At 44.7% G+C, this 14,017-nt stretch overlaps 1 protein-coding gene across 1 annotated transcript; it reads left to right on the top strand.

Moving 5' to 3' along the window:
• Nucleotides 1–302: 302 nt before the first annotated feature.
• arv1 (ARV1 homolog, fatty acid homeostasis modulator) lies at nt 303–13,440 on the top strand (the record flags this gene model as incomplete). The annotated part of the gene is made up of 5 exons (XM_083643249.1): nt 303–398; nt 1,147–1,266; nt 1,359–1,512; nt 4,184–4,396; nt 12,320–13,440. 5 exons carry the CDS (start codon nt 303–305, stop codon nt 12,445–12,447), a joined length of 711 nt encoding a protein of 236 aa, XP_083499375.1. The 3' UTR covers nt 12,448–13,440.
• Between the last annotated feature and the right edge of the window lie 577 nt (nt 13,441–14,017).

Consider the following 14,017-nt stretch of genomic DNA (forward strand, 5'->3'; position numbering starts at 1 on the left):
GATACAAATACATATGTTCCGGTTACTACTTTCAAAATAAAACAGAATTCTCTGTACGCTGCCGCACCTGTCCGTTATATGCCTAGCTGCGTAAACCAAATATTTATAGAAGTTTTTTTGAAGAAGAATTACTGGACCTTTTCCTAAGAAATCTCGATATCAATGCTTTTCCGAAAGGATCTTTGTTTACATCAGTTGTAGTTTCCTATGCTGATCGTCGATGTGCGCTTTTATTTTGCAGGTAAAACGGCGTTACTTCCGGTATTACTACAGCAACTTCATGCTTGCTAGTACGAGACAGAATGGGTGAAGTTGTGTTTAGGTGTGTTGAATGTAACGAAAAGGCAACGGAGCTGCACAGGGATTACAGCAATGGGATCCTGAAGATAACCATATGTGTGCGTTAACTAACACCCTGGTTTGGCGTTATTTGGACGTGTGTGTAGCGATGTAACAAGTCTGTGTACAGCTAACAGTTCAAACTTGTGACCTAACGCTATAGCTAGCTAGCTGTCTTCTTACTCTAACGAACTAATGGCTCGGGGTATATTTAAATGTAGAAACTCAAATGTCCACATAATTTGTTCAGGTTATCATTGTGTAGCAAAAGCTTGCGACTTGTGTTGTAACGTTGTCCATCAGGCGCCGCCTGTGTTCATTTGCACTGCTTGTCAGCTGAACTAGCCACTTTACGAAATTCTCTTTGAACAGTTGGCAGTTTAATCAAACACACACAACTCTCAGAACACGGTTTAAGACATTGTATAAACTAATATTATCCACTGTTTAATTCTGCATAATTTATACATAACCCACCAAGCAGCTCTTGCACACAAATATACACTATAAGAATCTGTTTACACGGTGCGCTAGCACCCCACTGTGGTATTCTGGTGGAAGAAGTTTGTGTTTGTAACAGGTGAACAGCTCTGTGGGCTTCATGTATTGTTGTATATGAGTTATGTAGAGTTCTTCTGAAAATTCAGAAAAGGTCTCGACTCTTCACCTTATTTTTGCCGACAAACAAGGCAATACAACAATACAATACAATTCCCAGAATTTTGAATGGAGTTTAGTGTTGCATTCTCTCTCCAAACAGAACAGTAGTTCATAGTAGGTAAGATGCCTGCGTGTGTGTTCCTGCAGGAGGCCTGCCAGAAACCAGTGGACAAGTATATAGAATACGACCCCGTCATCATCCTGATCGATGCCATTCTGTGCAAGACGCAGGCATTCAGGCACATTCTATTCAACACAACTCTGAATGTAAGTAACCTCAACTGTTTTAACTTCATGCACATTCGCAATTGTGTTTGTGTGTGTTTATGGATCCGTGAGTGTGTGTATTTCCTCTCCAGATCCACTGGAAGTTGTGTGTTTTCTGTCTGCTGTGTGAGGCCTACCTCAGGTGGTCCCTGCTGCAGGGCTCTGAGCAGAGTAGTGACCCTGCTGACATCATCAGGTACACCAAGGAATGGGACTTCTACGGCATGTTTGGATTGGCTGCCCTCGGTAAGTTATAGGACCAGAGCTCAACTTTACGCATATTAGATACTATTGGATCACTTTAGACCAGGGCTAAGTCTGAGACTGTGGGCCTCCCCCCGGACAAAGCTTCGGGACAAAGTACCCCCCCCCCCCCCCCAGTTTACTCATAGTTTGACATACTTCAGACTATTACAACAAAAAGGTCTGTCTGAAGGCATTTATTTGTTTCTGACTCTGGGAAAGTGGGAAAAACAGTAAAACTACTGTATCTCTGAACTATCTCTTTAACCAAATCACACACATTTAGACCATTCTATGTGATCTTATTTTGATATCTAAATGTCATATTTTTTCACTTCCATTCACTGAGCTTCCCCTCCCCTGAAACCGTTTGGAGTCCCTCCTAGGTAGGCCTGCCTCCCACTTTGAAAACCTCTGCTTTAGAGCACAGCCGGATTATGAGACAAAGGCATTATATTTGCATTTATTGAACTTACATTATTGAGATTGATTACAAGAGTTAGATACTTACAAAAATGAGAGAGAGAGAGAGAGAGAGAGAGAGAGAGACACACAGACAGACAGTCAGACAGACAGACAGACAGACAGTCAGTCAGTCAGTCAGTCAGTCAGTCAGTGACTGACAAGTAGGGGAAACCAGTGAGCAATGGAGCACTGCAGGAATGAGTCCGGAAGTGCAAGGAAGTCCCGGACTTCCTGGATCTTAAGGGGAAAAGTCAATCTTTCAGAATGGGGATTTCACTTTCACAATAGGATAATCTTCACAAACGTGAATCACTTTTATGACTTTTGAAACGTAAACAAAAAAAATTTTAACGCAATTTTTAGAAAACGCTTCAAAAGGCATAAAGAGTGGTTTTACGATAGCCAAAATATTCCCATACAGCCGACTTCATCCGGAGGAAAACTTCTTTGTAGTATGCGGAGCGCAGCGATTCAACGTAATATTTGAGTCTCTTTAGAGACCGGAGAGACTAGACTGGGAGTTGCTCACCTGCCAGGTCACGTGACCAGTCTGAACAGTGACTGATTGGTCATCTCTCATGCTCTCAGACTCTCTCTCTCTCTCTCACACACACGCACGCACACGCACACACACACACACACACACACAAACACACACACACACAAACAGACTTTTTTTTTTTTTGATCATCACACCCTTTTGCGGTTATGTAATCGCACGTGCTGACATCGCGATTGTGATTCAATTAATCGTGCAGCACTACTTTCGTGATGCAAAACGTGACACCTCTACCCGCCCGTCCACCTAGGCAATTTTATTATAGGATGTTATCTCATGTAAAAAAAAAAATATTGGGTATTGTATCGAAGTTAGAAATTCTAGTGTCATGACAACCCTATTCTCACAGCTCGTCACATGATTTTATTTATGACTTATGGCTTTAACTAAGACCTGATGTAGTGATAGGTCAAAAAAAAAAGCAATGACACTCATCCTGCATGTGTACAGCTAATGCATTGATGCATTATCCATATATTGCAAGCCACTATTTTCTCATTAACTCATTGAGTGCCATGGACGAACATGTTCGTCATTTCAAATAGTAACGTAGAGTGCCAAGGACGGACATGTTCGTCAATTGCGTTTTTTGACGGTGGGGCGTCGATCAAAGCCTTCTGCCTCTCCTGTACAAATATTATAGCTATTGGAGGTCTATAACCTATTTTACAGAACCCTTAGGTGGCGACAGTGCTCTCCAGGTTAACAGAAAGGCAGAGAAAAACAGAGAATAAGTCGGGGAAACGGAAATCGCATCGCATCCGTATGCATCGATATGCATGAAGCGTTTTAACGTTAGATGTGCCTGCAGCAGGCAGCAGCCAATCTGCTCCCACAATTGAGCTCCTCCATGTCCGCTGCGCCAGCCCATTCGCATGATCAGCCGTTATTATTCTCAACTGGAAGCATACAGTAGTAGCCGGTGACAAACACGCGGAAAAAGCTGGATGTCGCGCACCCTTCACAGTGCAGAGCAAACTTAGCAGAGAGCCACCTCCCATACAAGAGGAGTGTGCAGTTGAGGCGGGGCGGGGCGGGGGGCGGGGGGGGCACGCAGAGCAGCACACAACACTGACCCAGACAGACCCAGGCAGCAGGACAGGGTTGGCAAACGCAAGCCAGAATATCCGATGCCCACCAGCAGCAAATCAAGATCAGCAAGAAGCTGCAACCAGCAGCGCACGCAGGGGCCAGCGCTGCTGGTTGCAGCTAAAAATATTATTCTGCCAAACAAAATTCCCTGGCCTTCACTGTTTTATTGAAGGAAATTATTTTTGAGGTGTGACTACATCAGAAAATTAGCTTCAGAGTCAGTGATGTGTTTGAAATGTTTAATTTCACAAAAGGGCCATTATCTCAGCTTCTAGAAAAAAACTGCTCTTTTTTGTTAAATCAAGCTATCTTCTCCGGCTGATAACTAAAGAACGGAAAATGATATCAATAAACCTGTTTTTGCTGATGATAGAAAAGAGTCTCATCGTTCTTTTTGCGTGTTCATTGTTTACATAGTAATATCACACAATATTCTGTGGGCCTCGAGAAATCACTGAAAAAAGCTCTGAAACTCTGGCACTGGGAGCGTCCGTTCTCCAAAAGTGGCTGGCACTCAATGAGTTAATGGATGCCATACTGTCTGCCCCACTGGTGCAGAGCTGGCGGCGTTCTGCGGCGGCGTGCTGTGGTTCCTCCGGGTGGCTCTGGGGGGCGCTGTGCAGGGCGGGGAGCTGCTCAGAGCCCTGCTGCTGTCCTGCTACGGCCAGGTCCTCCTCATCCCCGCTGTCATCTGGACGCACGAACACAGCCCGCTCTGCCTGGGCCTCATCAAGCTGTTCGTGCTCACCTCCAACTCACAGGCTGTCAGAGGTACTACAACATGCTTTTTCCCCCTTCTTTATTTGATGATCTTCTCCCATTTTGTCCGCAATTGTACTTGGCCGACCCCCCCCCCCCCCCCCCCCCCGCTCTCCTGGTCGAATAATGTCTACCTTTTAGGTGAGCAGTTTACCTTCTTTGCATCGCCTGTAGTGAAACTTTTGCCCAATATTCAATCGGGCACCCATAGTATTCTTTCTCAGTGTGGAGGCCTCCCTATAATATTGTCAGTTGATCGCAATGTTTGTCACCCACTGCTGACTTCGCTCACTGATGGTGACGACATGGTGGCGTCATCAATGACGTCACATTGATGTGTGGCGTCATCAGTGACGTCACATTGATGTGTGGCGTCACTCACTGGCGTCACTGGAGTGTCACACACTGACGACGTCACCGCCACTGAACTGTCATTTCTGACACCACTATATTAGTGGGATCCATGAACTCCGTGTTGAGAACCACTGGTATAATTAGCAGGGTATCCGTGGGGTCTTGAAAAGTATTAACAGTTTATACATCAATTTAGGGACAATTTAGGCCCTTAAAAAGTCTCAATCATCATTTGACGAGGGATTACATTTTGTAGCTATTGTGCGGATGGTGTTAAATGGGCATATGATATCGTCTCATATCCATCGCAGACCTCTGGATTGAATCAATATCGTATCGTCGTGGTAGACTTTGTGATATTAGGAAATATCGTACCGTCCAAAGAATCTATAATAATATTGTATCGTGATGAAACTTGTGACTTACCGAGGTCTTGAAAAAGTCTTGAAAAAGGTATTTTATTTAACTTCAGGATCCCTGCATATACCACCCTGAATAAGGTTTACTGCTTTACTATTTGTTGTTGCTTTACTGGTTTACTGGTTTACTGCTGCTTTACTGTGTGAAGAACCTTGTGCTGCCCTTCAATACAATACCGTGTGTGCTTCCTGTCCTTGATGGATATATATATATATATATATATATATATATATATATATATAATTTATATATAGACGGTTTTAACTTGACAACAAAAACATTCTAAATTGAACCCCCGCTCACTTCCTGTTGCAGTGTTTGCTATGGACATAAAATAAAAATAAAACGTCTATATATATATATATATATATATATATTATATATCAAATGTATTGTTGTTGCTCGAACACGACTGAATGCTATTGCAGGTTCTGGGTGACACCCTTGCATCCCCCCATCCCCTCCCATTGTTTTTATTCATTTTATTTTGAAGAGTCTTGCCTGTTTTTCATTATGAAGGATAACTTCACTTCACTTTACTTAACTTGAAAAACAAAAACAAAAAAGGACGGCATGGTGGCTCAGTGGTTAGCACTGTTGCCTCAGTCACAGCAAGAAGGTCCTGGGTCCTTTCTGTGTGGAGTTAGCATGTTCTCCCCGTGTTCATGTGGGTTTTCTCTGGGTGCTCCGGTTTCCTCCCACCATCAAATGTTATGTTAGGGTTAATACTCCTGCCAGTGCCCCTGACCAAGGCAATGACAAAAGAACTGGAGTTGGTCCCCGGCGGTGCTGCACTGTGGCTGCCCACTGCTCCTAGTTCTAGGAAGGTTCCTAGTAGAGGACGAATTTCCTCATGGGGATAAATAAAGGATAACTTAACTTAACTTTCTTTAGTGAGGATTCGGGGCTCAGGGGTTTGGGAGGTGATGGCATGCTGCGACACATCGGCCCGTCACCTCCAGGTTTTCACTCTAAACTCCAGAACGGACTTTTATTCTTGCTTTTCAAGATTAGAGTTTTTCCCCCTAAGATTTGGAGAAAGAATTAATCTCTCAAATGCTCATATTTTGTGCAGGATATGAGGACGTGTTCTTCACTTTCAATGTCTTGTGGTCGTGAGTCACAATTTGGGCGGATTCTTCTAGGAAGCCATGTTTTTTGTGGCGTCCTGTCTCTCTGGTCAGCTGGTGGTCGCTCAGTCTATCTCTATACATGGTTAATATTTTGGGGTCTTTAATAACAAGTGACATAGTCTGCATATTTGCAATCCCTATTTAATGTGTAATAGCACTTAAGCTGGTTTATTTGTTTCATTTCATTCCTCTGTACAGAAGTAGCAGCTATTGCTCCACAGAAAGCCATTATTACAATTTTGTCTCTCTTTCTCCTCCTCCTCCTCCTCCTCCTCGTTATCATCTGCTCCTGCTTCTGTATTCGCTGTCTTCCTGCACAATAACTTATAAATGAAACCGTAAACAACACCGTCAGCTACCGTCATGTTTACTGCTGTCTTCTTCCAGGTTTACGTAGAACAGCAGCATGGTGCGCGCAGAGATGGGCAGTATTTTAAATACATCTATTTAAAATACGTATTTAAAATACATTTGTGTATTTTGTAATTTGTATTTGGCTGGACCGAGAAAAATAAGATGTAATTTGTATCAAAATACTTTCAGATTTTGTATTTTATGTATTTTAAATACATAAAATACATTTTATTTCATTTTATTCTCAAATGGACACATTTTAAACATTGACACAGGTTTAAACTCTGGAATTTAAAAAAAAACGCAATGTGAGATGTCACTTCTACTCCTCTGATTGGCTTACCCTCAGAACAATCTCAACCACAAATCAGAGGCAGAGTAGGGTGGGAAACTAGTACTGAAGCCTCATGTTGGTGGAAATTCCCCCAGAGATAAAGTACTAAATGTGATGATTAGATATTGCATGCTAAGGCAAACACTGCCCTATCTGCAAATAAAAGTGTTTACTGCATCTTGCAAAAAAAGTGTATCATATTAGAGAGACACAGCTAACGCTAATTCAACAAAACAAAGCAAAACAACAACAATAACAAAAGGATGTTTGGTTCTGAGCTTAAGCGAGGTGCAGAACCATGAGTCCCCCTGACCCTCTGATTAAAGCTGTGAGGAACCCGACAGAGTGCCACATTACACCAGGCTGATAGAGTAGAAGTCTAATGCTACAGCCTGATGCCTGAATGATTACAAGCCTGTTGATTTAACTGTCATGAAGGTGTTTGAGCGACTGGTCTGTAACATTTATCCTCTGTTGAAATGGACAGGAAGTCTAACTCAAACAGGACAGGACAGACAATTTCACAATTGAGAAGCTGGAATCAGAGAATTAGGACATTTTTCCTTAAAGAAATGGCTCAAAATGATTAATAGATAATCAAAATAGGAAATTAATGTAATATTTGGCAATTAATCGATTAATTGACTAATTGTTGCAGTTCTTTATCAGTTTTTATAAAATGTATTTTCATGTATTTTCAAAATACAAAATACATATTTGTATTTCATTTACATTTTTCAGACCAGTATTTTGTATTTATATTGTGATACATTTTTTGAGCAAGTATTTGTAATTTGTATCAAAATACTTTTTGATGTATTTTCGCCCATCTCTGCGCATCACACGTCGGTGTTCTTTTGCTCATGCGGGTCACAGAGCCAGAGAAACTAACTGAGCCAGCGGCTACGTGTGAGCGGGTGGTCTCGCAACCCGGCGCCCGGGGCCAGAAAGTTCACTCCAAAGCTTCGAGGAAGCGCAGCAACATTAATATGACTTCCCCGATTGCTCCACCAGTCTCCCAGGGAAAACGGGCCCGACGATTATCTTCTCCTTCTCCGTCCCCTTCAGCAGTGTTAGCGGCTTCCTTCTCTCCTAGCTCCCGAGGCTCCACCGTAGCTGAGTTAGCGGGTGCTAGCTGCCTAGCTAGCACGGCTGGAACAGTTAGCTTAGCAAATGCTAAAAACATAGCATCTGCATCCCCACTCCGTTTCTCACCCCCCGATTATATTCTGGTGGGTGATTCTGTCATCAGGCACGTAGCTATTCCTAACTGCATTACCTACTCATTCTCCGGAGCGAAGGTTCTCGATTTGGTAGAATATATCCCATCCATCACCGAGCGTCACCCCTCTGCAAAAACTGTGATCGTTCATGTTGGCACAAACGATATCAGGTGTCGGCAATCAATTAAACTCCAGAGTGATTACGAGGTCCTAGCGGAGACTATTGATTGCCTTGGTAAAACTTGCATTTTCTCTAGTATAATTCCCACTTTCCGACGACGGAGCTCCGAATTATTCAGCCGTATATTTAACAGCCACCTATGGCTCCGTAACTACAGCTCTGCCTGTGGCTACGAGTTTATTGACCACTTTGATTCCTTCTGGAACACGGCCCATCTCTACAAAAGTGACAATCTTCATCCCAACATTAAGGGGACTGCTGTCTTGGCCACCAACATCTCCACCCACCTATCCACCTCCAAACAGCGTCTCAATCTGTGACATAGGGTCAATGAGTACCGACTGGTCACTTCCGGTCAGACCCAGCAAAGCACTCCAGACAGTGGTATTCTTGGTTTTAGCGCCCCCTCACCGCCCGGCGGGCCTATTACACCTCCCTTTCCTATCACTTGTTCAAATGTCAATCCCTGTTCAATTCCAGTTCATATTACTGTTACAAATAAAGTTCCTGCTATCCATCTCACCAGACGCAGCAGAAACCCTGATCATTTTCCACATCTTATCAACCCTAATATTCCCTTCATTATCACTGGCGGTCTCTGGAACTGCCAGTCAGCTATCAGGAAAGCTGAGATCATCTCTGCCCACGCCCTATCTCAATCACTTCTCTTTCTCGCCCTTACCGAAACATGGATAATTCCTGAGAACACAGCGACTCCAGCTGCTCTATCTGCCGCCTTTTCTTTCTCCCACACTCCCCGAGCCTCCGGACGTGGGGGTGGCACTGGGCTGCTTATCTCCCCTAAGTGGACCTATGCAGTCACCCCTCTCTCACATCTCTCTCTTTCCTCTTTCGAGGCTCACGCCGTATCTGTATCGCTACCCACTAAGCTCACCATCGTTGTCATCTACCGCCCGCCTGGTCAGCTGGGTGACTTCTACGAGGAGATGGATACTCTCCTCTCCCTGTACCCCGAGGATGGCACGCCACTCATCCTCTTGGGGGATTTTAACGTCTCAGGGGCTATAGTTCATTCTTCTTTTTTCATTAGTTTTTTCTCATCTTTTGACCTCTTTCTCTCTTCTTCTCCTCCCACTCACAAGGCTGGAAACCAGCTTGACCTTATCTTCTCCCGATCCTGCCGCACATCTAACCTCACTGTCACTCCGCTTCCTGTTTCCGATCACCACTTCATAACCTTCTCCCTTCCCATCTCCCTCCCCACCCCCCTCCCTGCTCCCACTCATACCATCACCACCCGGCGTAACCTACTCTCCCTCTCACCCACTGCCCTCTGTTCTGTTGTCCTCTCCACCCTTCCCTCTATTGAGCAGTTTTCTACTCTCTCCACCAGTGAGGCCTCTTCCACCCTCCTCTCCTCCCTCTCCTCCGCTCTCGACTCTCTCTGTCCCCTCATCACTAAACCTGCCAGATCATCCCCCCCTGCTCCTTGGCTGTCCGAGGCTCTGAGGTCCAACAGGACTGAGCTTCGGGCAGCTGAGCGAAAATGGAAAAAAACTCATCACCCCATTGACCTGTCTGCCTATCACCTCATCCTCTCAAACTTCACTGCTACTGTCTCATCTGCTAAGTCTTCCTTTTATATCTCTTTAATCCAGTCATCAGCCTCCAACCCTAGTAAATTGTTTTCCACCTTCTCCTCTCTGCTTAACCCCCCACCTCCTCCCCCCCCCTCCTCCCTCACTGCCGATGATTTTATGTCTTTCTTCACCAGAAAGATAGATGTCATTCGCTCTTCTTTCCCCCCCCCAGTCATTAACAACAGTCCTTTTGTCACCACACCTCACTCTCTGACTCCTCCCACCGGACTTGCCTCCTTCTCTCCCCTCTCCCCAGAAGATGTTCTCAAACTTGTCATATCCAACCGTGCCACTTCCTGTCCCCTGGATCCTATCCCCTCCTCTCTACTCCAAGCCATCTCCACAGACATTTCTCCTTTCCTCACTGTCTTCATCAACTCATCCCTGTCCTCTGGTACTGTGCCGGTTTCCCTCAAGACTGCCAGACTCACGCCACTACTCAAAAAACCCTCTCTCGACCCCACTATCACCCACAACTACCGTCCCGTCTCCCTTCTTTCTTTCTTATCCAAGACTCTAGAACGCGCCGTTTCCGACCAACTCTCAAACTATCTCACCCTGAACGATCTACTTGACCCTCTACAATCTGGTTTTAAGCAACGACACTCCACCGAGACAGCCCTCCTTTCAGTCACCCACGCCCTTCATACTGCCAAAGCCTCATCCCTTTCTTCTGTCCTTGTTCTTTTAGATTTGTCTGCAGCCTTTGATACTGTAAATCACCATATACTTCTCACCACTCTCTCCGACCTGGGCATTTCTGGATCTGCACTCTCTTGGTTTACATCCTATCTCTCCGACCGCTCACATCAGGTACAATGGCGAGGATCACTATCCAGACCTTCCATTCTCAACACGGGTGTCCCCCAGGGCTCAGTCCTGGGCCCTTTTCTTTTCCTCTTGTACATTAGATCTCTAGGCACTGTAATATCTTCTCACGGCTTCCAATATCATTGTTATGCAGATGACACACAACTTTTTCTTTCTTTCCCCCCCTCTGACACCAGCATAGAAGCACGCCTGGCATTATGCCTCAAAGACATCGTATCTTGGATGTCTGCCCACCATCTCAAACTGAACCCCGACAAAACTGAGCTCCTCTTTCTCCCCGCAAAAGACTGTCCTCTCACTGACCTCTCAATCACCATTGAAAACACTACTGTATTGCCCTCTGAAACTGTAAAAAACCTGGGAGTAATTCTTGATAGCCAGCTATCCAGCTCCGCCTTCATTGCAGCTACTGCCCGTGCCTGTAGATTCTCTATGTACAACATCCGTAGGATTCGGTCCTCTCTCACAAATGAGGCAACTCAACTCCTGGTCCAGGCACTTGTTCTCTCCCGCCTGGACTATTGCAATGTTCTGTTGGCAGGGCTACCTGCATCTGCCATCCGACCTCTTCAGCTTATCCAAAATGCTGCAGTGCGTCTGGTGTTTAACCTACCCAAGTTCTCTCATGTCACTCCCCTCTTCCGTAAACTACACTGGCTTCCCATTCTTGCTCGCATCAAATTCAAGACACTGGTGCTGGCCTACAGGGCAGTCCACAGGACAGCCCCGGTATACCTACAATCTATGGTTAGGTTCCAACCACTGCATAGCTCCCTCCGCTCCTCCACCCGCCCTGATCGTCTCGCCCCTCCACTGCTGCGCGGACTCAGGGGTCGTGCATCTCGATCGCGTCTCTTTGACTACCTGGCGCCACAATGGTGGAATGAGCTCCCCCGTTTGGTCAGTTCGGCCGAGTCGCTGCCGATTTTTCGGCGTAGACTAAAGACTCACCTGTTCAGAATTTACCTCGGCCCTTCTGGAATTGACGTTTCATAAGTGCGATTTTTATTGTCTGCCTTTTTGTGCCACTTTGTGTTGCTTGCTATGTTTTCTTTTTAATTCTATAATTGATGTTGCCTATACTGTAATTAATTTGAACTTGTTGTATTTTGTTGTAAGTCGCTTTGGATAAAGGCGTCTGCTAAATGAAATAAAGTAAAGTAAAGTACAGAGCCGTGACCTGTTCACACTGGAATCTGATATTGGCCATTTTTTAAAAGTCTGTGTGAACAGCCACACACAAACTCTGATCTGAGCAAAACAAATCAGAATGTGCACTAAGGTTTGCTGTGTAAACATAGCCTAAGATTCAATATGTCAAAATTCTAAATGTTACCTGAAGAATTAAACCCAACACTGTAATCTCATGAATCACATTCTGTTCTGTTTCGGGGCAAATTAATAGGGCTGCATCTAATGATTATTTTCATTGTCGATTAATCTGTCGATTTTCTCCATTGATCGATGACCTCTCTTGTCCTCCTCTCCATCTCTTGTCGTCCAGTTGTCCTGAACAGCAGCAGACGTCTGTCGCTGATGGCGGTGTGTATGGGCCTGCTGTCAGAGACCTGTGTCGCTCAGGCCTTGGAGAGGCTTCCATGGAGCATCCAGGACATCTTGACGTTCGATTGACCTGCGTCAGACTTCCACTCTGGTCAGATTGAGACGAGGGCGGATTATCTCAGGGACTAAAGAAGTGATTGAGGACACTTGACGCTAACCCTGAACTCAACTGAACTTTGCTGTTTTAGCCAGAGCGAGACGATGACTCTTTCAGACGTCGGGTCGGAGATGACACAAAAATGCATGTTGGTTGTTGACATATCAGCCGTCCGGGTACGCAAGAACCACCCCGTGGACCAAAGATTGTCTACGACAAGAGCATTCACTCCCACCACCCACACCACCACACACAGACGATCTCAACGACTGTGACCAAAGGAGCAAGTGGTAATCTTGGCGTTGTAATATATCTTTGCCGCAAGAAAATGAAGTTATTTGTGGGAGGCTTAAACGGAAAGCATGCTCCAGCGTCAAAGCCCTCACCGAATGCGCTGAGGGGTGTGCCGTGGCTGGCGAGCCTGCCGGCACAGCCGGCGTGCAGCGCCCTGCAAATGTGACTCGACGCAGCTGACGCGAACAGCACAACTATATAGTATAATGTAGATGGGGAGATAACAGGAGAGAGTGAAAGATATTATCAAGTACAGATCCTTTCCAAAAAATTAGAATATCATGGAAAAGAACTGAGAAACTGAGATCCAATTTAACGACATAGGAAAACTTTGCAGGCGCTTTGAGTTAATTAGATGATTAGAGTGTGACACGTTCATTCTCTGAAATAACTGAGACGTAACTGCTGATTTTCTTCACACTATTCTAATTTCTTGAAATACTGTTTTGAGGGTTTTCTGGAGCTGTAGGCCAAAATTATGAAAAATGAAACGAATAAAGGCTAGAAATATTTCACTTTGTGTGTAATGAATATATAATCTATGAAAGTTTCACTTTTTGAAAGGAATTATGCAAAAAATTGATGATATTCAATTTCTTTTAGAAAGGACCTGTATATGCACTATATTCTCTCCTTGGGCTAACTTCTAGTCATTGAAATCCTAGTGAAATCACACAATTGACTCATGTTGCTGGGGACTCCCCTTCGACCCCCTCGTCAAGCTGACGGTCGAGTATATACTGTAGGTCTAGCTGATCCTCGCTTTATGTTCATGTTTAGATGATGTTTTACGCTTATGTTTGATTGTGCAACTGTTATGCCGATGGTGTTTTTTTTTTTGTTTTTTTTTTATGCCCTGTACTAAATGGCTCCTAAAATGATAATCCCATGAGGGATGGGTCGTGTAAATGACTGGACACGGGGAGAAAAATATCAATCAATTCATTCACAGAGGAAAGACGCAAAATAATTTATATCTAATCCAGGGATGTCACAGGGCCGGAATGCATTGGGACAGCGTTTCCCGAAAGTCAGTCTGACAACAGAACGTGCACTCTGGTTCTGGAAACATAAACAAAGCACTTAACAACTGGTTACCGCTCATTTATTTTGAACAAAGTTTGCCAGCTGGCGGTGTTTGGACCTTCGGTTGCCCCAACTAATTTCTCCAATGACGCCGGTGGGATCACACCGAAACTTCAGGTTGGTCAGGCAGTCAGTCAGGTAACGGTTAGTAAATGCGGAATA

The sequence above is a fragment of the Poromitra crassiceps genome, assembly GCF_964638095.1.
Source record: "Poromitra crassiceps genome assembly, chromosome: 9".
NCBI lineage: Eukaryota > Metazoa > Chordata > Actinopteri > Beryciformes > Melamphaidae > Poromitra > Poromitra crassiceps.